Consider the following 25,835-nt stretch of genomic DNA (forward strand, 5'->3'; position numbering starts at 1 on the left):
CAACAAAATAATTCCTATTTAAAACGACCACCTGTTTTGTGAAAGCAGAATTTTCCTAAATGTGTAATTTAACGCTATTTTTAGCTATCCAATACGAGCATGTTTGATGGGAAGTTTTGATATCACCGCTGGAAAACATCTTCTTTTTAACCTTCAAATGTGTGCTGTTTGTTTTTATGGTTGAAAGCTCACCAAGTGTAGGCGCAGGCTAAACAATGGAGTACCTTTTTTTAGTTTGATAGATTGGCTTTAGTTTGTCGTTTTCTGCTTTTTGGCAAAGCATTTAGAACCTAAAACAATATATTATTATTTTACCAGTACCTAGAGATTAATTTATGAGCACATTTATGAAGCATGACAATTTATGTGCAGGACAGCTAACACAGGAGAATATTGAGTGTGCAATTTAAAGTGAAAATCCTAACCGGAAGTAGGGTTTGTTGTGGGTGATTTGATGCAGTCACTTCCTTTTAGCCACAGTTGCTCAGTCAATGATCGCACTTATGTTATGCCGGAAAAATATAATGTAATTACTGCTCACTGAAGAAGACCAACCGACTGTGAACGGCAGCTGATTTTGTCTGCTTGAAATGGCGGAAAAGAGTCAGCCGGTTGTTAGGTACAAATACGTTTCCTTACGCCGCTGCAGCAGCGACAAGTTGACTTTGTTGACCTTTGACATTTCCCTTTGAGACTGTGCAAAGAAAGCCCGAAGCGATGAGAAAAGCAGGGATCTGACACTGTGCCACCTGGATGAGAAGCTGTTTGGGTAGTACATGTGTGCTGTTGCATGTCTGGCGGCTCACATTAAAGGAGTTTTCTGCCCTTAGATTTTAAATTTATCTGCCAAAGCAGGGACAGATTGGACCACAGTTTGAGGAATTGCATGCTTTTATTCAACCTACTTTCTAAAGAGACTTATTGAGGTGGCTTGGGAATTTTAGGATTGTGGTTTTTTTTCTCTTGGTTTTCAGTGTCATACCTGATGACGAAGGGAAAGAAAAGTTCAAGAAAAGTGACGATGTTGCTTTTTACAGGTATGTTGGATGATCCACAATCATTTAGACCGAGTCCTTTGCAGTTTTAATAATCCACACAGTTAAATGGATCTTTCCATTATTTCTTTAGTGTGTGTTCTGTATGAGGGAGTCGCATATATAAGGCATCATTGCCTCGCTGTACAGAATTCTCCTGATCAGGGCCGTCCCAAGCCTTTATGGGGCCTTAAGCAGAATTTCATTTGGGGCCCCCCTACCATCACCTCAGCTCCAGATGCCTCATTATTCCATAGGCTACACTGTTATGTGTGTAATGGACCCACAATCATTAGCATTATTTGTAATCATCTTACATTATACAGGTGTCATTCTTGTTTTAAACCTTAAAGGGATAGCAAACTCATAAATATGGTTTAATTAACTTCTACATAAAGAGTGATGTATAAGTATGGCTCATTAATTTAACTATTTGAAAGTAACATCAGCAGGCTGGAGACTGCATTTATAGTAAACACGTTAAATAGTTTAATTTCTTTCAGATGTGCAATGGTGTGAAAAATGTTCAAAATACAAATACAAAATAGAATCAAATGACATTCACATTATCTTACAGAAAAATAAAGTTTTAATCAAAATTAAATACTTAAATAATAAATACAATACTTAAATAATTTTGCCCAACGGTGGCAGCAGCCAACAGGAGGCATAAATTAACCTAGTATTAGTATTTTGTCAAAAAAAAAAAAAAAAAAATTCTGGTGTAATACAATTTCGTTTAAATTATTCAATGTTATTTTAATTTCATGTATATATTTACTTTTTTATCACAACGTCTCGGTGCTCTCTGGGGCCCCCTGGTGGCGTGGGGTCCCTAAGCGACCACGTAGTTGGCATATGCCTTGGGCCGGCTCTGCTCCTGAGGCATGTATGTTGAATCCCGGTGTTGATGTTTGTTGTCACTTTTCAGGCGACAGATCCAGGCTCCAAACTTGAAACACAGAGCCCATCTGAACACCCTGGTGCTCACGGAGAAGGGGGCACATTTTGAACTGCTGGAACCCGACACCCAGGTCAGTGGAGCTGAAATTGAAATAAGGGATGATCTGTTTTCTTTGATCACATTTGATATCATTTTGATGGACAGTTATAAAAATGCATCACCTGTTTTTCAATTTTATTTATTTTTTCAATTTGAGATGCAGAAATGTCACAATTCAGTTGGTATTTCATTTGAATGACATCACTTTCATAGTCACAGAATACTGGGAATAAGCCTAAATTTAAACGTCAATCAGTAAAACCTACAAGCAGTCTAAGAAAGTTCTCTCAAGGAAATTTTTTCTCAGTTTCTTTTGAGCGGCAGTAAAAATGCACATTGGATCTTCGGGCAGGAATATGAGAGATGAATACATCATATGTCTTCTGTCTCTCTTGGACATTAACCTGTTCTTACAGGCCAGACTCCTTCTTTCATTGTCACCCTGCAAAAACGACACAGTGCGGATATTGATAGACGAAGCCCAGCCAATTAAAGCACGTTATCGAGTGCAGGATGTGCTGACTGGAGAAGCTCGCTGTGAACGGTAGGAGCTGCATCAGCATCGTCTCGCCGTTATGATGTATAGTTAAACAGACAGTGCACCTCTTTCTAATGCCTTCCTGCCTGCCGAGATATTCCCATGCCTCCGTTGTGATGCGAAAGAAATGAATTAATGTCCTGGAGCAACTCAAGGAGGGGGGCTTCTTCCTCATCTGTTGTGTTGTGTTTATGTGATAAACTACCATGTACAGGGCATTCATTTTAAACATATACTAAGGTTTAAGGGGGCAGCTCTTAACCCTGAATACTGTATTTTAGTGGTATAGTTTTCCAATGCATTTTCATGCGTTTGACAGCGGTTGATCTTTTGCCCAATCATCTCCCAGGCTGAGGGTGGAGAGACAAACGAAGGACTTTGTCACCCTTTCTTGGTCTTCGGGACGTCACAGCGCCCGCGTCTGGCATTTCCCTTTCCGACTGGAGATCCTGTGTGAACAAGAAGTGGTGGTTACATTCAACTCCAAAGGCAAACTGAGCTTTGACAGGTTGCAGGATCCACCGAGGTGAGGACCCAAAAATCCGATAATCATCACCTTGAATAATCATTTTTTAAATTGCTATGCTTTTTGTTTTGTTTTTTTTTCCTCTGGGGCACATCACATGCTAGTGAGGTAAGGAAATAAAAGGGTTCAAAAGTAGATATTTTCCTGAATTGAGCTTTAATCTGGTCTGTTAATACCTTTGTTCCTTCCATGCTTGTGTGTCAGCTTCAAGAGGACCAGACGAGTTCATTGTGGAAGGAGACGTTCAGGAAGTTTGTGGATATCAAGGCTAATGGTTTGTTCCTGCTCTTGAATGTTTTAACAGACAGACATATCAGTAGTTCTTTCACGATCTTGGATAGTTTAGGACTCGTCTCCTGAGATTGTTCAAACACAAATACCCTCAACAACAATTCCATTTTCACATGAATCTCTTTGAATGTGCTGGATATTAGGTCACATTTCCTGACTGGTAGACACATGCTGGTCAAAGCCTACGTGAAGCTACTTTAAGTAAATTAATGTAATCAATGACAATATATAAGTTATCTTTCAGTTAAAGATGTAATAATATGAGCATGCAACAAAGAGAATGTTTAAAAAGATTATAGAACATTCTATACCAATAACTATATGTTAATAACAGTGATTAAATCAAATGGTCTTCATTAAACTTGCTCATCTTACTTGTAACATAAAACAGTGAAGTATAATAAACATATTTGAGGGTGTCATGTTATTTTTTTTAGATTGAAATCTTTGATGATATTTCAGTTTGTAAGTGGCTCCATCTACTTGTCATCCTCCAACCGGATTGTTGGCAGTACGATCACATGCGTGCGTCCTCAGCCAGGACACTTTTCCCCCGATACATTCACCAGTGAGCGACTGTTTGAGACAAAAGTGCCCCCAGTTTATTTACTTGCCTCTCGTGCCTTCTCTTTTCACTTTCATTGTGGTTCCAAAGTACTGACAAGTACAAACCTTAATGTTGCAGTGATGAAAGAACCTCGGTACAAAACAATATGAAATGCACAAACTTTTGCCTCCCCAGGTCCCAGCAGCGTGGGTGCAGACCTCTGTCTTCATGGGTTCAGCCATGTGTTCGGCCTACCGGAACACTCAGAAAGCCTGCAGCTCAGAGACACAAGGTACATACTCATGTCTTCACTTCCAACCAAATCATCTGACCACACATCCTGATGGCTGCAAGCTTTCTGTTTTCAGCTTTGGACAAAAATTCTTTCAAGATGTGTTTGGCTCCGCAGAGATGGCGAACCCTATAGGCTGTATAACTTGGATGTCTTCGCCTACGACTTGTACAGTCGCCTCGGCCTGTACGGATCTGTGCCGCTGATGCTGGCCCACAAATCGGACAGGACTCTTGGTGTGTTTTGGCTGAATGCGTCAGAGACTTTTGTCAACATAAATTACTCCCCCTCTGACCATCAGGTAAGCTTTGATTCATGTCAAACCTGCTTCTCTCTCAGCGTAGATCTTTCAAGAAGTATTTGTTCATTTCCAAAGCGGAAGAAGCAATTTAGGGATTAGAGTTCATAGATCACTATCCTCAGGCTCTCAATTCATTGCTCTTAGTAGTTTCTAACCCTGGCTTCTTACCGGTGACCATAAAATTGCTGTGTATGTAAGTCTGCACAGCCAGAGAAACCATTTCCAACCACAGAAAATGCTCTGATATCGCCCAGGATGACCAAACCCCCCCGCTGAAAAGGAGGCGGGTGCAGCCTCGGACGGATGTTCACTGGCTGTCAGAGAGCGGTGTAATCGACTGCACGGTCCTGCTCGGGCCCAGTCCGCATCAGCTCTTCGCCCAGTACGCTCAGCTTACAGGTAGCACTGAATTGATTGAAAGCTTTTATTTGAAAAATGAAGCCCGGAGAAAGACAAGTTAAGACTGTAAAAAGGCAGCTAAACTTCTCCCTGCTTCAGGGTACCAAGCCCTGCCCCCACTGTTTGCCCTCGGGTACCACCAGTGCCGCTGGAACTACAGCGATGAAGCTGACGTGAAGGCGGTGGATGCAGGGTTTGATCGCCACAGCATCCCATATGACGTCATCTGGCTGGACATTGAGCACACCGATGGGAAGCGTTACTTCACCTGGGACCCGTGTTTGTTTCCTGAGCCGGCCAACCTGCAGCACCACCTAGAGAAAAAGAGGAGGAAGGTACGTTTCGGTGGGGTGAGATATGCAGCAATTAAAGCAGTCTCTCCTCTCATTCGCTCATTTTTGTGTCCCATCTTTTAGATGGTCGTCATCAGTGACCCCCACATAAAGGTTGATCCTGCTTGGTCTCTTTACCGCGAGGCCAGGGACGGAGGACATTTTGTTCAGGACAGAGAGGGACAGATCTATCGGGGCTCATGCTGGCCTGGTAATGTTTGATTTACAACAAATACACTTTAGTTCAACCATTTCTACTTTCTGATCTGAAAACTAAGAAGAGCTTCAGTTGATATTAGAATAATCTCATTAATTATTCAGTGCAGTTTTTTCTCCATCCATCCTCTGCGAACATCAGGTGACATTGTCATATATTTTCATCCCAAACTGAAGTTTGTGTTAACTTTTCTCTCAGGTGAGTCCTCGTACCTTGATTTCAGCAGTCCGGCAACCCGAGCCTGGTACTCCAGATGCTTCAGCTTGGATAAATACAAGGTGAAGATCAATAATGTTCATGTTTTCCCAAGAACCTTCAGCCGATAATAAATGACTAACCTCTCACGGGCTACGTTTGTCCACGTTTTTTTCTCCTGCGCGCCAAGATGTTCTGCACAGGGTAGCCTACACTCACTGAGCTCACATTGAAATACTTCCATCTGATGCAGGGATCGACACCGTCGTTGTTTGTGTGGAACGACATGAACGAGCCATCTGTTTTTGATGGGCCAGAGCAGACGATGCCAAAGGACGCAGTTCATGACGGCGGCTGGGAGCATCGGGATTTACACAATCTGTATGGCTTTTACCAGGTGAGCCGGCTTGTTCATGTCATGTTAAAATACTGTAGATGGGCTTTTTTCTTCAACCAAACATGACAACTTCCATGCGACACTCAGAGTGAAGAAATTCTGTAGCTCGTGGGAATGTCTCTGCTGTGACCTAAGTTTCACATGTGGCACTGACAGAGTTGCTGCTACAAAGTTGCTTTTGTTTGGTCGCAGCACATGGCCACAGTGGAGGGTCTGACAACCCGCTCAGGTGGCTTAGAGAGGCCGTTTGTCCTTTCACGCTCTTTCTTTGCCGGATCGCAGAGACTTGGTGAGCTGCTCGAATAGAAACATGTTGAAACTGTCTCCATATTTCACCTGTGGATCTTTAACTGTGCTTTTTGGATTTGGAAATCAGGAGCCATATGGACAGGCGATAACGTAGCCAGTTGGGAATATCTGAAGATCTCGATTCCAATGATTTTGTCTCTAAGCTTGGCAGGCATCGCGTTTTGTGGAGGTAAGCATAATACTGGGGATTTCGGTCATTTCGGAATGTCTTCACCAGTTTAAGAGACACTTTTTCTGCTGTGAATTCTCAGGTTTAGTTTTAGTTTGTATCAAAGTGTTCAAATGGCGCAGCCTCTGCTGCGTTTTCTTATTTCTGTTGAGTCACACTCAGCACCTCCTGTAATCTGTGCTCTCTGTGTTTCAGCTGATGTCGGTGGCTTTGTTCAGGATCCTGAGCCAGAACTGCTGGTGCGCTGGTACCAGGCGGCTGCCCTGCAGCCATTTTTCCGAGGCCACTCCGCGAAGGAGACGAAGCGACGGGAACCCTGGCTTTTTGGGGCCGAAGTCACCGCAGCTATCCGCTCTGTTATCCAACAAAGGTGGCTGTCATAGAGATATCTGTGGAGATTATTAGCTTTTTATCATAGTTCTGGGTAGTACAGTACAAGAATAAGAAAAGACACAACTTCCGTATTTAAAGCTCTTCAATGCCAGGGTGATATGAGTGTGATAGAACCAGGACTTTTCAGTACAGGGAACCTCTCAAAGGCAACTTGCCTGATTATCTGACATATCTGAAAACAACACAGTTTTAGGGGAAACACCGATCCCTCTTCTGCTCTCAGGTACTGTTTGCTGCCGTATTGGTACACGCTGTTTCACCGCGCTCACACCTCTGGCCTTCCTCCAGTCAGGTCAGTGTTGCTGCTATCTGCTGTTCGCTTTTAGGTGTGCAGCTACTAAGGTATCCTGCTCCAGCATATTATTACTGTGGAGATGGAAGTTTTTCAAGCACCAGAGTTCAGTGTGCATTGCGCTTTGATGTGATATGGATGGAGTGTGGGAACAGCAACCTGTACAAGCAGTTACAGAAACCCTCATTTTATCATACAGACCTCTTTGGGTGGAGTTTCCAAGAGAACAGAGCACCTTCACAGTGGACAACCAGTACATGATTGGTGACAAATACTTTCTATTCTTGTGTTAACTCGCAGTATATCCTTGAGTTATTGCACTTTCTTTATTATTTAATCTGAGGCCAACTATATTTAATTTTCTGTAGGGGGAGCATTGCTAGCCTGTCCTGTAACAGAGGCAGGTGTTCAACAGGTCGCAGTACTACTTCCTGGATCCACAGAGGTAAATGAACCACCAGGTAACATGTTTATTTATGTAATAACAAATTCATCTTACTCCTCATTGTGGATGTTATTAAAATATTTCTTTCTGTTTTAGATTTGGTATGATATCCATTCTGCCGAGGCGTACAAAGGAGGCAGGACTCTGACCGTTCCAGTCACGCTGGACACAGTTAGTGTTTTTCTATGATTTCAATACAGTCTACCACACACTGGGATGTCAGTAGCTTTTACATGAAAGAAAGAAAAAGCCTTTCAAATAGATCCTGTATTTCAGTTTGATGCACTTGTGTTTGCTCTGGACAGGTTCCCGTGTTCCAGCGTGGCGGCTCGGTGGTCTGCAGATCAGCTGGGAGGGGCACCTGCACAGCTGAATACCAGCAGCTGCCGCTTGCTGTCACTGTGGCTCTGAGCTGTGAGGTAACAACTGGAGAATACTGTCATATCCATCTATCATATCCAATAGATCATACGAATGTACAACAAAAATAGAAAGAATTTGAAATTCCTTTTCCTTCACATGTTTATTCCTCTGACTTCATGTATTAAGGCCAGAACACAGCGGTGGCGCTAAGTGCCACCATTAGCACCAATTTAATGTCAGCTCAGGTTGTTTCAGTGATACATTTCACTTCATCCATTTGGCAGATATGTTTGATATGTGACAGGGTTGCTATAAAATTGGGCATGAGCTCACATGGGACGGGAGCCAGGATGTACTTGCATGGAACGCTGCTGATGTTGGCGCCTTATAGAAAACAGCAGGAGCATTCAGATTTATATATTTACATGTTTAGTGATGGTGCACAGGGTCCATTATTCTTACTCATTTATGTTAGGTGGTAGAACAGAACATCAGTAAAAAGCTCACTATTTAATGCAGGGTGGTGCCTTTAATGACCAGAATTCATTCAGTTTGTCTCAGTCAGTGCTGGAAGATATTAATCAAACTGACACTTCATTGTATGATGGAAGTGTAACTCATGAAGGTGCCATTTTCAAAGTTTATTGCTTTACTAATTACAGAAGTATGCAGTTCAATTAGGGACATATTAGTTTGTATGGCACCAAATCTAACTAGCTGTGGAGTTATTTTCATATTGCTCAGACTTGTGACGTGTATCTGGCTTAGTGTAGTCCTGACTTTTCCTTGAGCAGGGCAGTGCTGATGGCGAGGTGTACCTGGATGACGGCCACTCCTTCAGATACCGCGACACAAAGGCCTTCTGTCTGCGCGGGTTCAACATGCTGTCAGGCCGTCTGCTCTGCCGGTGAGTCACACTCACACCTTCTTTAAGAGGGCTCCAGTTTTAGACCACGTGTGGAAAAACAAACAAGGGGCACGTCGCCTCCCAAGTTCAGGCAACGCTGAATAGTTTGATTGCATCTAACTCACACATGATGATTTTCTAACTGTTGTTGGCGCTGCTTCTCTCAGTCCCGCCAGCGAGGAAGGAACGTTGGACTGTGAGACGCTCGTACAGTCAGTTACCGTCCTGGGGGTGAAGAGCAGGCCGTCCGCTGTGACTGTGCACGTGTCAGGTGAGGAGCTCGGGCAATGTTGATTATTTCTCACTCATTTCTCCCATTTCCACCTCACTGACTTGAAACAGAAAACAATCAAGATTTTGGCCTGAGATGAGCGATGGTCGCTTCTTAAGTGAGCGGAAGAGTCCCCTGAGCTCTTCTGAACATGTCAGCCAGGTGTGACCGCTGTCATTTCAGATCAACAATTTCTACTCAGCTCACATCACAAGTTGCTGATATGTTCACAGGAAGCCAGAACTCAGAGTTCTCAGATGAAAATGTGTTAAATGGTGGATTTCAATGCTTTATGTGAACATTTTCTTAACTGTTAGCAAAGGTGTGTTTTTTGTTATTTTTATTCAATGAGTCTTGTTGAATTTGAAAGGGGATGAAAAGGACTGCCTGCAGAGACCAAAGACATCACTATATCTGGTTATTTTGCTGTTCTGTGACTTTTAATCAAGCATGAAAACATTAGCGTACCATTTCTTTAGCCTGTTTTAATTTCTATGGTTTTTTTGTACGGTTAATTGTGCGTACTAAATGACATTCAGTACGCAGGGCTAACTTGAGCTCATGATGAACACCGCCTCTCTGTCATATATTTTAATGAATAAAAATGTCCCCAGTAGTTGACAGTGTTGCTCAAAGGGACCCTATGAGCACGTAAATGTCCACACGTACACATTGTGGACCTTCCGTTGGTTCATGACAGACGCACAGCAGCCCTACTTCCAGAGGCTTCCTTCCTTTTAAAATAATCCAACAGACACACTGACTTACCACTTACATGTGTCCTTATAATGTATGTTGTTATATTGTATATTAATTTATATTTTCAAGCTTTTAACGAAAGAGATGTTTTCGTTCCTTTCACAGTGTTGTGCTGCATTCACTGTTCAGCTACCCCTCTGGAAATACTGCACCAAAATAATCAAAGAAAAATCTTGGAGATGTATCTCTTTATTTTCTGTTTTTTCAGTAACGACTCGTAGACCAAGGCTAAGCACAGCGTGTTTTCTTTTCATCACCAGGAGCTAAAGACGTCTCGGCTTCGTTTCAGTACACGGAGGGCTGCTGCCAGCTGACAGTGGACGGTCTGAACCTCAGGGTGGCGATGGATTGGGACATACGGATAGATTGAGCCCGGACACGTCAGTGACTGAAATAGTTTTATCCGCACTTCTTATTCCTCTGAAGAGAATATTCAGTAAATAAGCTGTGGCTAGTTTGACTAAAAGCATTTGACTTGATGGAAGAAAGAAAAAATTGACTGAAAAAGGTGCTAATGAAGTCTTTTGCACATGTAGTAATGAGGGTTATAAACCTGAAAATTCTGTAATTATTTAACTGTCTTGAACCTTAGATTTTGACTCGTGAGTTACGGGTCGATGAATCCCTCCAAAGACTTCTGTTTATGAGCGGATTGTATACTTTTTTTTAAACGCACGATTGTTACTTTCAATGAGTGATATGTGTTATGATATTGATCTAAAAAAGATGTGTGATTCTGGAGTGACTGAGTTAAACCTTCCTGGAGTAAATAAATGGCTTGATGGTGTGGAGCCTCCGATGTCACAGGCTTTTTTTTTTTTTTTCTGTATGCGTCATTGTAAACGAAAACAAAACACTCAAACTGTTTTGTGTCGGCGTGACCTGACCTCTCCTTCACCCACGTTATTTGCTTACTTAAGAGTAAGAGTCACACAATAACAGAAGAATAAAATATGCTGATTTTAAAAAGCCGAACTCTTTGTTGACACATAACGGGGACCGAGTGGGCCTAAAGATAATGAGATCTAACTCAAGAATCAAGAAGAATGAACCCATCATTTGATTAAAAAAAAATAAAAAATTAAAGTAAAAGAAGTCAAATTGGCTTCTGATAAAGTGCACAGTGTTCACTGCATTTAACTTCTTCAGCTATGTGAGGGTTTATAGGGGATGATCTGCTGTAACAAATTCCAAAACACTTGACTTAGTTTGTATTTTTTCCCACCCGTGCTAAAAATGGATGATACTCTTCATAGCATTAGCCTGCTTTAGTTATGCTGAGACTGCTCAACGCTGAGCTCCATTGAGAATAGGTTTAAGGGCTTGAATGCCTTCTGCTGAGGCAGGGCATCCACCAACCAATCTTTACATGCCCTCTGGCGCAGCCCGCTGGCCTTTGTGTCACCCAACAATGATGGCACCAGAGCACAGGCTGGGAAAGATCATTGTTCGCGTCAGCCAATGGGAGGCCAACAAATCGATGTTTAGGTGATGTGTGAGCGTCTGTCCGTGTGTGTGTGTGTGTGTACGTGAATGGCAGCGCAAAAGGTGAATCCATGTGAGGTGAATGTCTCTTTCTGCTCTGTGACGAAGGGGAGGGGGACGTCACACAAAGAGAGAGCCAATCAGACATTAGCTGTTTGGATTTATGCCAGGGTCTTTTGGCTTGTAAGACTTTAGTACAAGTGGAAAAGGCCAGTTTTTTTTTTTCCCCAAGAAAAAAACATCAGCTGGGAAGAGATGCCATATACACCATCTGGTTTTTTCTGCGACCGGTTGATCCGGGAACGAGAGAGGAGAGACGGGGAAGGGTCTCTGAACAAGCCCCTCCGCTTCAACGGCCAGGATTTCAACGCGCTGAGACAGGAGTGCCTTCAGAAAAAGAGCCTGTTTGAGGATGACTCTTTCCCGGCCACCGTGGAGTCCCTGGGCTTCAAGGAGCTCGGACACAAGTCCAACAAGGTCAAGAACATCGTCTGGAAAAGGCCCAAGGTAGGAGGGGGAGGCTTGGTGCACGAAGAGGCACGTTGGGTGCAAAGTTAAATAAAGAGGGGATGGATCACACATGTGGGAGGTGGAACTTTTTACACACAGAGACATCACACCTGCAAGGAAAAGCTGCGTTTTATCCAAACTGATGAGGGCTATCAGGTGAGAAACAGAGGCTGCTGTGGGATTGTACCTGGAGATGCAGATGGGACCGAAATACTTCCCAGCAGATCTACATGGATGGATCTGGGCTGAATTACTGTATTACCATGCATGCTGAAAGACTGATTGTTCCTTTGTTTTCCAGTTTTGGGTTTAGTAGCTCCAATGAAATGAATATTTTATTAGTTATCTTGAGAAGCTTACAGTCCGAATACTCCATCAGCAGGCAGGTCAACAGTAAAAATCAACTAATTCCTAGTTCTTTCTCTGACTGAAGTTAACTCCTCTTTGTGTTTACTGTCTGCAGGAAATCTGTGAGAACCCTCAGTTCATTGTTGGAGGAGCCAGTAGGACAGACATCTGTCAGGGGGATCTAGGTAAACTGCATCATAAACCGTTTTCTCCTCGTTTAGTGAAGGGAATGGTTATAATTTAGATTTTATTAGATTTTATTTTGCCACTGATTTCAATAAAACGGAGGAAAATATAACAAAAAGAATAATTATCTCATCACGTTCAGTGTTTGGTTTATTAACTGATCAAAATTGCTGAAAACCGTCTGGGAACAGAATAGTTGGGACAACGTTCTACAATGACCGTTTGTATAGGTTTGCACACATCCCATCGATCCCCTGCACGCGGCCTCTCGGCCTGCAGCGGCCTCCCCATATTGTGCTTACTCTTTTGGAAGGGATTCCAACCAGCAGCACTTCCCATTGTTGTTTCGTTCGGACAGCAAATAAAGGGGACCAAAGGGACAAAAGTCCTGGCAGACACTGTTAGCCGTTCCTGTTGAAAAACTTACATTGTTCTAAGCACAGCAGATAACACCCTGCCAAACACCTGGACAACCAGAAAATACAAACATCAGCACTCAGCGGCCATCTTTTTTCTTCCCTGGGCAACAAAATATATCCAGGAGAGGAATTCCTGTGGCATGAGGACATATTATTTACTTATGCTGGTTCTGGTGAGCAGAGAAAAGGAAACACATTTAAGACCACATAACAGGATTAGAGACGCGGTGAGACTTTCAGCTGTAAAAAAGTACTGAATTATTTCTTTCTCCTAACATGGGCAGCAAAAGTACACATTTGAGAATTATTATTAGCCCAGGATTGGAAAAAAAAAAAAAAAAACTTACAAAAGACCTTATTTGGTGTGTTTAGGTGATTGCTGGTTGCTGGCTGCTATTGCTTGCCTCACCTTGAATGAGAAGCTCCTGTATCGAGTGGTTCCCCAAGAGCAAAGCCTCTCAGAGAGCTATGCTGGCATCTTTCACTTCCAGGTATGAAACAACAATCTAAGTTTGCTATGAATCCTGACATCGACATCTTCTTATTCTCTCAAAACTAGAGTGTTCTGAAACCAACAAGGAACAAATATAGTCAGCAGTGGATGTAAGATCTGCAACGATCAGTTTGTTAGTTCAAAAAGTTGGTGAGTTGTTTGCTATTCTGATAAGCAAATATGTCAAATATCAATTGGCCCCAAACACATTTGATGATGTTACTTTGGACTGAAGGACTAATTTTCACTTTTACAATATTTTGAGTTACAGCTTTAAAGGCTAATTGAATTATCAAGTAAAAAAATTTAACCAAAAAGGTTAACCAGGAATGAAAGCAACTGTTGTTTGCAGCTCTATTTGACATATGACACATGAGCAACATTTCAGTACTCCCTACAAACACCGGAGGGTTGATGCCAGAGCAGCATCAACAATGATGGAGATGACGTTTATAGAGGTATTATTTAGTTCCTTTTCAGGAATTGTAAGCAGACTTAAGGCTAAATCCAGCATGTTGGGACAATTCATTTTAACAATGCAAGTACTTCAGGCTTGTATTTCTGATAAGAAATGTCAAATTGTTAGAGAGCATTAATTAAAAAAACAACAACGAATTATTGATAACATCATGCCTGAAAAACTAAATGGAGTGCTTGATGTCAGTGGATATTGATTTAATTCATCATGCATCAAAGAATGTTGAGCTGAGGCAAGAAAAATACTGAACAAAACAAGAATAGAATAGAATAGAAAAACACTTTATTCATCCCACAGTGGCGGGATTTAAAACAATTACTATGACAAGAAGAAATGAATGAAAATAATACTTCATAGAATATTCATTTGCAGGACATTTTGGCTGATGAATGGTTAAGGCAGTTGTGAACGTAAACGGGGTCATTCTGGGATCAATGCAGCTCTGACGGAGGCCCATCCTCTGATCTCACCTATGCCTCTATGAAACTGATGAAATCCATCTATAGATGGATCTATTGCTCAATTAAATACACCATATCAACCTAGCTCTCATGTCTCTCGCTGTCGGTCGATCAAGCCACAGCTCGACTGCAGGGCAAAAGTTGTGGTGTGAGGACTGCTTGCAGCATTGTGGCAGAGTTTCCTGTGGGGTTGATATTACCCTGTTGGTGGTTCTAGATACAAATAACCATAATTATTGCATTTTGTATCACAGACATTACATTATTCACAAAATGTCAAAGAGGATAATTTTGGGAAAAAGTGTTATATACAGGGGGTTGCTTTTCAGTTTCAACCAGCCCTTGGCGGTTCTAGTGATAACTCGCAGTTTAAATTGCTACTGGCAAACAGAAACAAGTGTGTAGAAGTTATCTTCTCATGCTTTAAGAAACTGATTCTCTATATATTGTTTCCTGCTTGGCTTCCTTCCAACCTTCAGTTCTGGCGCTATGGTGACTGGGTGGATGTTGTCATTGACGACCGCATCCCGACATTCAACAACCAGCTTGTCTTCACTAAGTCAGCTGAGAGGAACGAGTTCTGGAGCGCCCTGGTGGAGAAGGCCTATGCCAAGTGAGTCGTTTTCCTTTGCAGTGGAGGGTAGCAGGGCTTCCAGGGGCTGCATTTATTCACAATCCTCAACCAGCATGATTCATTATTTTATATATTCCTATTTCATGGTAATGGCTACAGATGTTTTTTTTTTTTTGTTTCACATCTGTAAAATGAGTTAGATATTTTGTTGACTGCTTATCAGATGTTATATGTCCATTTTGACATGCTGACCTATTAGATTTAAAGTAGAGGCACGAGTGGCAGGTAAATGGCAGTTTAAACTTCCGCCTTCACTTCTTTCTATTTCCAGGCTGCACGGCTCCTACGAGGCCCTTAAGGGTGGAAACACCACAGAGGCCATGGAGGATTTCACTGGTGGCGTCACTGAGTTTTACGAGATGAAGGAGGCTCCCAAAGAGCTCTACAAGATCATGAAGAAAGCCCTGGCGAGAGGCTCGCTCATGGGTTGCTCCATTGATGTGAGATATTTTTTTTTTATCTCAGATTGATACGGAGGATGTCCGGCGCAGGGATTCTGTTGGTCATTTGTTGGAGAATCATCTATTGCCATCAGAATTAAGCATGTGGAGCAGCTGTTTATCAGTAGAACCCAGATGCTGTGTCGTTGTGCTGGTCTGCACCTTGCTGTGTGAACTTTGTCATGGTGCAAAAAAACCTTGATATTGCCCAAATTAAAGGTGTAGCATGTCTTTTTAAGATTTTAAACGTTTCCTGTTTCCTCTGCAGTCCCTGGTTCCTGCTCGCTTCGAGACTCGTACCGTGACCGGACTCGTGAAGGGTCACGCCTACTCTGTGACGGCAGTGGAGGAGGTAAAGCAGGCTGCTTTGCTGTGGAGGCATTAAAGTGTGTTGTGCAGTCAGTGTGGCTTTGCAGAGCTTTGCAGCAAATCCGTGACTTGGTGAATCATTTGCGCAGCTCGCTGTAGCAAGGCCAGCATTTGGAGGGCAAATCCCTTTGGGCCATTAATGTATACACACTGGTAAAATGAATAAAGATCATTTCTGAATTTATTTATCATTGTTTTTTACTGCAGTGTAAACCGTCTCAGCACAAGGAATCCAAAACCCGTCTGGTGCGTCTCAGGAACCCATGGGGTCAAGTAGAATGGAACGGCTCCTGGAGTGACAAGTGAGGAATTTATTGGTCGTCTTTAACCATAATTAGATATTTTCTTTTCTACCCTGCATTTCCTGTCATCTGAGTGCTCTGAATTTGATCTTTTACTGTCATCCGACAGCTCTAAAGAATGGGCCACACTCTCTAAAACTGAGAAAGAGAAATTGCAACACCAAAGCGCAGAGGATGGAGAGTTCTGGTAAGTGGCCCCTTTTGACCATAAATCTTATGGTTACAGCTGTAAAATTTGGATTACATCAACTGGCTCTCATTTGACTTCAGACCCTGTAATGTACCAAGCATATAAGTAGAGTATCCATCATGTCCTGGGCTCTCATTTAACAGTAAGATCCAGGCTGAGCTTAAAAAATGATGCAGACCAAACAATCGATATCAAAGATGATAAAAAATATTTTTCTTTCTGAACTGCCAGTCTGATCCCATGTTAAGGAGGATTTCTACCCTTAGTACAGGGAAAACTGCCCCTTTGGGACTCCTCTGAATTCTTCCACCTGTCACACATGAAAGTGTTATAAATAAAGCCCTTTGTATCTTCTGGTCCCATCCAGGATGTCATTCGAGGACTTCAGGAAGAACTACACTAAGATCGAGATCTGTAACCTCACACCTGATGCCTTGGAGGACGATAAGATCCACAAGTGGACAGTTTCTGTGAATGAGGGTCGCTGGGTGAGAGGCTGCTCCGCCGGAGGCTGCAGGAACTACCCAGGTGCACTACTCTGCAAAATGAAGCAGAAAGCTGCATTTATCTAACACGATATAAGCGTTTTATTAGTTTAAGAACTCCTGTCCGTCCATTCAAAATGACTGCAAGTTTATTGGAAGAGCCTGATTGATTGATTGATTGATTGATTGATTGATTGATTGATTGATTGATTGATTGATTGAAATGCCCTGCAGACACATTCTGGACAAACCCTCAGTACCGCCTTCGCCTGCTGGAGGAGGACGATGATCCTGAGGATAACGAGGTGGGCTGCACCTTTGTGGTGTCACTGATGCAGAAGAACAGACGGAAAGAGCGTAAGATGGGAGCCAACCTCTACACCATCGGATTCGCCATTTATGAGGTGTCCAGTTAGGTTCTTACTGACCATTCCCAGACTATGAAAATACAAGTGTTTGCATGGAATCTTGAACATTTGTTAAAACATGCTAAAGGTCTTTTTATGACCTGTGGCGTGCTGTGTAACTCTGCAGTGCCACCATGGGATGAAGCATGAGTTTTGGTGCACACATGTTATCAGATTTTTGGAATGTTTTCAATTCTTTTTTGGGTATTTGCCTTTGGTTTCCATTTTCATTTTCAAGACACAAAAACAGAGGCTGCTTCTGTCTTTCCGCAGGTGCCAAAAGAGGTGAGGCAAAAAACTGCCATACTGGAGCGGTCCTTAGCAAGTTCATCACACCCGACACCCTGACACTGTTTTTTTTTTTTTTTTGTGAACATCTTCACCTATTTTCAAACACCATCATTTTCATTCTTTCTCGCCATTTCCCGCCTTCACCATTGTGACCGTCCCCCTCCAGATGCATGGAAACAAGCAGCACATGCAGAAGGACTTCTTCCTCTTCAACTCCTCCAAGGCCCGTTGTAAGGCCTACATCAACCTGCGTGAGGTGACACAGCGTTTCCGCCTGAGCCCTGGCGAGTACGTCATCGTTCCCTCCACCTACGAGCCACACCAGGAGGGAGAGTTCATCTTGCGGGTCTTCTCTGAAAAGAGGAACACCTCAGAGTGAGTGGGTGAGGGGGATCAGGGTGGACTGCATGCAGAGGGACTGGGCACATAGTTTCCCACCAAAGCATTATAGTCATACTTGAATATTTCTGACAGTAAATGCTTAGCTGATGCGTATTCTTTGTTTCTTAGTAGGGCTAGATATTGAAATCCAACATATGTCAGAACCATATTGGTTAATATACTTTATAATATACAAAATGGGGAAATAGTCCTGCACAACTTTTTTGTTAACTCTCTTTCTATTGCATTTTTCTGGATTTAATTCCCATTTTACACACGTGATAGATAAATGTTGTACATTATATCAAATTCTCTATTAAGTATCCCACAGGCAGCATTACAGAAACCTTAAAGAAACCAATGCAGATATTTCCAGCAATACCCAGCCTTAGCATATGTATGTTACATAATAAGCCTCAAAGATTTCCCCAGCCCTCTATGTGCATGTTGCAGAACTGGTTTGTGTGTCTGATAAAGAGGGAGGGCTTGTCAGGGTGTCTGGTGGGTGGGACAGAAACCACCAAGAACAAACAATTTTAACGGCGATTTGATTTATAGAGCTGGAAGAAACCGGCCCCAGTTCGAAGCTGTTATGGAATCTTTTTTAGGACAAGCGACTTCAGATTTGGGCATGATCCGGTAAACTTTCCTAGATATTGAGCGCTGCACACTCAAGCCTCAGCAAACCACCAACCTCTCCCCCTGGTGCCCCGGAGGACGAGATGACACGCAGAGCCGGCCTGCGCTCCGACACACCGGGACCCCGGTTGCAAATCTGGCTATGTGATGGATGAGCACAGCCAACTCTTAGGACTTTAGACTTTGAATTCAAAAACATGGGTTTAGATCACAGGTCATAACTTGATTCTGGTAGTTGTAAAGAAGGGTTTGGGCTGTCAGATTTAACATTTTAAAATTCAAAATGTTAACTCTGATCAGGAAGATCAGGCCTTCGACAAGAGAAATAAGAGAAAATACTTGACTGGAGGAAGTAACAGGTTGTATTAAACTAACCAAACTGTTTCTGTATTTTTACTGCAATATGAGTGTGAGACCATAAGCCTGAAGGGACCGTAAAATAGATACCATGTTAGCTTTCTTAACCTAAATGCCTAAAATCTGCTGAGTAACAGAATACAGGCTTATGGTCAAGATGAGATAATAATGTCACCATGGTGACTGCTGTTTATTCGTCTTTACCCAGGGAGATAGAGAACAGGATCGAGGCCGATCATCCAGTGGTAAGTGTGTGCTTACTTTACAGTAGCTCTGCAAACACTGGAAGTGTTCTGAGCTGGGTTATGCTTTCCTTCACCTTTTTGATGATATTTCCCTGTCAGTTACAGAAAGAAGCTGCACCGAGCGAAGCCTCGCTGCTTCAACAGCTTTAGGTTTTCTTGTTTCATTCATGGCATTGAGCACGCTGATCAGTGCTTGGCAAAAACCAAAGGAAAAAACAGCTTGCAATGGCTTTTCCACAGATAGAATTGTCATGTTAAAAGCTATAAAGGCCACTTGTAAGGGCACATGCTGTTTTTGAAAAAACAGACCACACCAAGATTGAATCTTTTCCACCCAGTTACATGGAAGTGTCACTGGTCATATATGCTTGATCGTAATGACAGCAGCACACCAAACAAGTGGATTCACATTTTTTTTTCCTTTTATCTTTTATCCCGTCCCTGTGCTTTGCGGCTCCCTGACGCCTCAGCCAGCGCCAGCCTCGGTAGGGGAAGAGAGCGAAGAGGACCAGCAGTTCCGGACTATTTTTCAGGAGATAGCCGGCGATGTGAGTACAGGAGGACGGGGGAAGGAGGAGGTTGACTATGACCAGGCCAGTTTTGATAACCACCAACAACTGAAAACTATTAACTAAATTATTGGGGAACTCTTCTTCTCCTTTCATTTTGCTCTATTGTGCAGGAGATGGAAATCACAGCCAACGAACTGAAAAACGTTCTCAATAGAGTGATCAGCAAACGTGAGTCGAGTCTAATTCGCTGAACTAAACGTTTTACTGAGTTTCTGTGCCCGCCCCAGTCTGGCAGCGGATATCACAGGTTCACCAATCGACTACCTAATTTACTTCACATTATCACGGGACACATACCACTATAAGTATTAGAAGTGATATAAGATACTGAGATGCGTAACTGATGGAGATAAAAAGTGCTGGAAGGTAAGTGCCAAAACATTTTATTGATGGAAATATGATTAAAGTACTGACAACCTGTCATCAAGCGGTCCTTATTTATAGTTTTCGAACTCTTCTTCAGCTCTTGCTCTTTCTGTGTTCCTTTCAGATAAGGACCTGAACACAGAGGGCTTCAGTCTGGAGAGCTGCAGGAGCATGATTGCTCTGATGGACGTATCCTTTGTATCGAGTGCAGCGGGCTGGCTGTGTTGTTTCTAAGAAGCACAACCTGCCGAGACCCATGGTAGGGTCTGTGATGGACGCTCACACGGTCTACACATCACAGCGCTCAATTAATGCCACTGCATTTACTTATTACCGCTGACTTCACCTAGTTTTGCCCCCACACTGTCTTAACTGGTCATGTAACAGCTGAGGATTTGATGAAACACAGGTTGGTTTTTTATGCAGTATTAGTTTATTGGACGCACAAGTCAGGTTTTCCTTCTCTGATGTGACACGGAAATGTTGCTTCTACAAACTTCATTTCCAGAAAAAGTTCCAGGAAAAATTCTCTTAAAATTCATTCAAACCCTTATTTGACGGGATAAAAATGATGTTTTGGTGTCTTCACTAATCAACTTCCATGTCTTCGGAAAACGAAAACAAATTCAAATTTGATACGAGCAGAATTCATTTTAGAAAAAAGCTACAGGGACATTTATCATTGTGTTGCATCTCTTTTAATTACACCTTTCAGTTATTTTGACACTGCGGATACTAATTGTTGCAGTTTTTCAGAACAATCTGTGTCCATTCTTGCCGAATACAAGATTTCAGCTGCTCAACGGTCTGTGGTCATGGTTGTCTGATGCCCTCTTTGTGATGCTTCGTGAACTTTCTATAGGAGACAGATCCGGACTGCTGGCAGACCAGTCGAACACACACACACTCTGTGTCTATGAAACCACACTTTTTGGAGGTTATGGTCACTTATCTCCTGGATGGTAGCATATGTCTCTCCAAAATTCCAGTATACACTTCTGCATCAATGGTATCTTAACACCATACCATCACAGACATTAGCATTTGCAACTTTTGTTGATAACGGCGGGATGTTTTTTCTCAGCTTTGGCACGTAAAACCCAACATCTATATTTCCTAAAAGCAGCTGAAACATGAACTCATCTAAGCACAGAACAAATTTTCATTGTCTTTCTGTCCATGTGAGATGAGCCGATGTCCAGAGAACTCAGCAGTGTTTCAGTGTAAAGTTGATAAATGGCATCCTCCTTTAATACTCTGCGACGGGTTACACCTCTGGATGCAGCGGTGGGCTGTGCTGATGGAAAGCTCTTGTGGCGACACCGACCACGGTTCCAACTGATTGTTCAAGGTCATGCACATCTACCAGTGGTTTTCTATCCTCTGAAATTTCCCCAGACTTCTTGAATTGATTCACAATAGAGAAAAAAAAAATTCAGTTTTGGAACTTACTGGTCAATTCTCTGAGCCATTTTGGCTCAGAGTGCTGAGCTGCGACCCATCTTTGCCTGGAAAGACGAAGCCTTTGGTGGATGATCCTTTTACACCCAATCCTGACACCCTCACTTGTCACCAATTCATCTACTGATTGTCGAATCCTCCAGAATGCTGTTACCAATAGATTCTATAAACCTTTCTGTCTTTCCTTGCCTCTGTCCAAACTTTTAGTTTTTTTGGAATCAATTGTTTAATCCACTACCACATTGGTCAGTGAAGACACTAAAAATCAACTATTAGAGCTTGTGTTGGTTAAATAAAGGTTCAAACGAAATGAACAAATTACAGATGGGGTTTGTGGGTCAAATTCCCTTTATGATCAAGGACTAACCCTAACCCTGAGTCATGTAGGGTCTGTCGTATAGGCTTAAGGTTAACCAGAAACCTATATAGCAGAACTGAAACACGGAATAATATGTTGCACAGTTTTGGTCTTGACTCTGTCGGTTAGATGGATGGGACAGGAAGACTCAATCTGCAGGAGTTCAGACATCTCTGGAATAAGATCAAACAGTGGCAGGTGGGAAAGGTTTTTGTATTGTTTGTATTCACAACATCAGAAATAATAGAATCCCTCTTTTCACTTTCATCCTGCGTTGTTGTGATACAAATAACTTTTCTCCTTCTTGCGAAATGCTTTTCCAGTTTTAATTTATGAGCAGCCCAGGTAAGCTCTTACTTAATGTGGTGACGTATGTGAAATTGACAGTGTTTTTCTTCCAGGGAATATTTAAACACTATGATGCTGACCAGTCTGGTAGCATCAACAGTTATGAGATGAGGAATGCTGTCAATGATGCAGGTAATAACACATACACTAAAAAATGAGATGGCTCGTTACCCTTTTTTTAATCCAACCCATGTGTTTTAGGGTTTTATTGTTGCATTTTCAGTTTTTGTTGACATAAACAGTCAAATTAATGTCGATTGCTGAAGTCGTAGCTGAAGATGGGGGCATTGTGGACTGTACCATGCTGGAAGCTTTTTGGAATTTCACTTGACTGTGTTCGCCGGGTGTATTTCGTTGTCGTGAAACAACATGTTCTGATCTGTAATGCAACGTGTGGGATTTATCCCATCTTCACTCACAGCTTCAACTCATCCTCTAAATCTTCTTGTCACTGTACAGTCATGTGTCTTGTGTCCCGCTCAGGCTTCCGTCTCAACAACCAGCTATACGACATCATCAGCATGCGTTATGCAAACGAGAGCATGAACATCGACTTCGACAGCTTCATCAGCTGTCTGGTCCGGCTCGAAGCCATGTTCAGTAAGTCAGAACCACGTCAGCACTCTGAAAGACAGTCAGTGTGAGATCACTCTGCGTTTGTGAGATTGCAGAATGGATTTGAAAACCAATCAATAACGTGATCAATTTACTAGCCTTGCAATGACATTTCAACTGTGTTTCTGACATTTGAGAGACTGAGGGACCTCTTCAGCTCTGTAAATATCCATAAAGACTAAGAAAGATTATTAAAACTTGTCATCTTTCTATATCGCTTTAGAATTATGACAGAGAAGCTCATTAGATTTTCAAAGAACCCCTAAAATTGAAGAAAAAGTACCGAAACAAATTTGACAAAACTATTATTCTCAATAAAATATTTATTTCGTAAACTCATCCAACATTCCATTTTCACTGTTACACCATATGAGAAAGGCCTCTGGTAGTTTAGAAGTTACCCTGAGTTCTTTTGGGATCTCATTGACCCTAAACACTTCTTGCTCTTAGAAAGATCTTTGTTGCTCATCCACAGTATTGAGGTAATAGTCGTTTTCAGTTTCCTCCATTTATGCCAAATCTGTCTAACAGTGTGAGGGTCCAAATTCTTTAGAGACTGCTTTCTAACATTTTCCAGGCTGATAAACATCAGCAGCGCTCTTATGAGGTCTTCACAGATGTCATGACACACGATACAGACTTGAAACTTCACGCCGTCATTGCATTGCTTGAAAACACCTAATTTCTTTAAATCAACTGTTAATCCTAGAGGTTTGCACTAGTTTTATTTACAACGGAACATAGAAAACATACCAAATGTTGAAAGGGAAAATTTGACTATTTCACGAATAATATTGGTAAACATTGATATGCATTTTGAATTTGATGGCAGCAACACGTCTCAAATGTTGGGACAGGGTCGTGTTTACTGCTGTGTAGCGCCTGCTCTTCATTTAACAACAGCCTGTAAACATCTGGGAACAGAGGGGACCAGATGATGAACCTCTGAGAGAGGAATGTTGTCCCGTCCTTGTCTGATCTGGGATTCCAGCAGATTTAGTGCCGAACAGGTACAGTGAACTGTGTTCACAAACAGCCCACGCAGTAATTTCCATGACAGAATTGTGCCTGTTTTTATTTCTGAGGACCCAAAAATCACAGGCATCCAATACTGACTTTGTACTGTAGGTGATGGAATATTCAGTGTTCCATATTTCACATTGAGGATCATTATTCTGACATGGCTCCAAAATTTGTAGATGCAGGGTTTTTTTTTTTTTTTGGATCGTTGAACTTCTGCCCATCCGTACTTCTGGGAGACTCTGCCTCTCTAAGGTGCTCTTATTTATACCAAGTCATGTTATTGACTGTTGCCTGTTGTTAGATTTTGTTGCCCCGTGCCAATTTTTTTTAAGATGTGTTGCTGCCATCAAATTCAAGATGAGCTGATGGTTTTCATGAAAGTCAAATGTCTCACGTTGAACAATTTGAAAGTTTTCTACGTTCTGTTGTCAATGAAATGCTATTTTTATTTTTGAAAAAAAAATTATTTTTTTTTTTTTACATTTTTACACAGCATCCAAACTCTTTTAAGTTTGCATATTTTCAGCCTGTACTTTTTTTAAATTTTCCGTGTTTTAAACAAATAGCTTCATGGCTTTTTTTTTTTTAGCTTCTAAGAAGAATTAAAGCACTAATTTGTGTGATGTTTCTCTTCACAGGGGCGTTCCAGGCCTTTGATCAGGATGGAGATGGCACCATCAGACTCAGCGTCCTGGAGGTATGTAGCCATGACATGAACGAACCAGATACTCTTGTATAAGCTAATTAACATCAAACAAAAAAAACATATTTGTATCAAACTGGGCAGTTTTTTACTCAGCACTCACTTTTCAGTCCAGAAATGTCTCAGAAATCATAAACCGTCTCCACAGAGGGTCTCCACCATTCTAAATGCCTAAAGCATAAAATATAAAGCAAAAGAATTTCCACTATCTGATGAAGTATTGTTTTTTTTTTTTATTACCACCCGCAGTGGCTCCAGTTGACCATGTATGCCTAGAGAGGCCCATCGTCTCCCAGGTGAGCTCCACTCCACATGAGGACCAGACCTACCAGCCTTTACCTCAATATTCAGTGTGCCCGACCGCCGTTAGCTTTCATCCACCTCACCTCCAGCCTTCCCTCCCTCAGTCCTTGCAGCTCTGCACCGAAATGTTCCTCCATTTTATCCTCTCCATTTCTACTTGCAGAGGATCTCAGAGCTTCTGCCTTTCCTTCTCTGCCTTTGTCCTCTCCTTTCAGTCAGTAGCTTTGTTATCATTCTTATTTTTGAAGACACCACCACCGTTACACAATACTTTTCTCAGGCAGCAAACACACACAACCTCTTTTTCTGTCACAGTACCTCACAGAGCCTCTCCAATACAGCAACCCACTCCTGCACTAGTTCAGTTTTGAAATGTTACAGCCTCTCCTTCAACCGCTAGCTTTCTTCTTCTGCTATCAAACTGAGAAACAAGGGCTTTCTTCCTCTATTCATCCCAGTGACCTGGACTCTCTGGTGGACAGTGAATAAAACTGTTAAACACTCCCTCCTCCTTGTTAACATTTCTATTGAAACATTTTCTTCAAACAGGTCTTAGCAAGGATAGAAAATTCTTTTAGAAGTCTTTTATTCACTTTTGTCAATAATCATCTTGGATTTCGTGGGGGACTAGAACCTAGCACTCCCTGGTGGACAAACTCAGGCTTCTTCTGTTCATCTCAGAGCCAGCCAGCAGCAACTCACCCTTTGACATCTGTCCAGTCTACCAGTCTTTAAGCTCTGCATGTGGATGGATGGAATTCATGATGAAAACTGTGGAGCCGACGAGTTCTCTCCCAACATCGACACTCGAGGTTCAAATATGGATTTGAAAGAATATGGCTAAAGGGTTGGACTGCGGCTTTATTGTGATTTTCCTATGAAGGCTTTGGTCAAATGAGTGTACTGCATTTTTAACTATTTTAACCAAATAAATAAATGTGTAGCTGCTGGTTTGACTGCGTTACCAGTAGTTCTGATGTGAGATG

The 25,835-nt window shown here is 42.1% G+C and overlaps 2 protein-coding genes across 3 annotated transcripts; both read left to right on the top strand.

Moving 5' to 3' along the window:
- The first annotated feature begins 438 nt into the window (after positions 1 to 438).
- Positions 439 to 10,949, top strand: ganc (glucosidase, alpha; neutral C). Its single transcript, XM_075448153.1, has 25 exons — positions 439 to 619; positions 975 to 1,037; positions 1,966 to 2,068; positions 2,454 to 2,581; positions 2,925 to 3,101; positions 3,206 to 3,209; positions 3,306 to 3,375; positions 4,135 to 4,231; positions 4,349 to 4,532; positions 4,787 to 4,931; positions 5,031 to 5,266; positions 5,348 to 5,474; positions 5,679 to 5,758; positions 5,929 to 6,072; positions 6,265 to 6,361; positions 6,449 to 6,550; positions 6,746 to 6,920; positions 7,167 to 7,235; positions 7,435 to 7,499; positions 7,604 to 7,680; positions 7,777 to 7,851; positions 7,986 to 8,099; positions 8,838 to 8,950; positions 9,118 to 9,221; positions 10,241 to 10,949. Exons 1-25 carry the CDS (start codon positions 591 to 593, stop codon positions 10,348 to 10,350), a joined length of 2,688 nt encoding a protein of 895 aa, XP_075304268.1. The 5' UTR covers positions 439 to 590; the 3' UTR covers positions 10,351 to 10,949.
- Positions 10,950 to 11,720: 771 nt separating this feature from the next.
- On the top strand, positions 11,721 to 25,811 carry capn3a (calpain 3a, (p94)). Of its 2 annotated transcripts, none has more exons than XM_075448198.1 (21): positions 11,721 to 11,972; positions 12,439 to 12,508; positions 13,301 to 13,419; positions 14,840 to 14,973; positions 15,266 to 15,434; positions 15,703 to 15,786; positions 16,011 to 16,105; positions 16,215 to 16,292; positions 16,663 to 16,823; positions 17,015 to 17,184; positions 17,461 to 17,472; positions 17,645 to 17,853; positions 19,064 to 19,100; positions 19,571 to 19,678; positions 19,786 to 19,840; positions 20,163 to 20,227; positions 21,987 to 22,055; positions 22,259 to 22,337; positions 22,689 to 22,805; positions 24,482 to 24,540; positions 24,796 to 25,811. In XM_075448198.1, the coding sequence occupies exons 1-21, from the start codon at positions 11,721 to 11,723 to the stop codon at positions 24,820 to 24,822; spliced, it is 2,169 nt and encodes a 722-aa protein (XP_075304313.1). In that variant the 3' UTR covers positions 24,823 to 25,811. The 2 variants fall into 2 exon arrangements, with proteins under 2 accessions (XP_075304313.1, XP_075304314.1); XM_075448199.1 differs by having other exon boundaries at positions 19,571 to 19,648; positions 19,783 to 19,840.
- Positions 25,812 to 25,835: the final 24 nt, after the last annotated feature.

The sequence above is a fragment of the Odontesthes bonariensis genome, chromosome 17 (assembly GCF_027942865.1).
Source record: "Odontesthes bonariensis isolate fOdoBon6 chromosome 17, fOdoBon6.hap1, whole genome shotgun sequence".
Classification (NCBI taxonomy): Eukaryota; Metazoa; Chordata; class Actinopteri; order Atheriniformes; family Atherinopsidae; genus Odontesthes; species Odontesthes bonariensis.

Coding starts and splice junctions, on each gene's coding strand:
- ganc (XM_075448153.1), top strand. CDS start 591: ATGGCGGAAAAGAGTCAGCCGGTTGTTAG. Junction 1,038..1,965: donor GACGATGTTGCTTTTTACAG/GTATGTTGGATG, acceptor GTCACTTTTCAG/GCGACAGATCCAGGCTCCAA. Junction 4,232..4,348: donor CTGCAGCTCAGAGACACAAG/GTACATACTCAT, acceptor TTGGCTCCGCAG/AGATGGCGAACCCTATAGGC.
- capn3a (XM_075448198.1), top strand. CDS start 11,721: ATGCCATATACACCATCTGGTTTTTTCTGCGACCGGTTGATCCGGGAA. Junction 13,420..14,839: donor CTGGCATCTTTCACTTCCAG/GTATGAAACAAC, acceptor TCCAACCTTCAG/TTCTGGCGCTATGGTGACTG. Junction 15,435..15,702: donor TCATGGGTTGCTCCATTGAT/GTGAGATATTTT, acceptor TTTCCTCTGCAG/TCCCTGGTTCCTGCTCGCTT.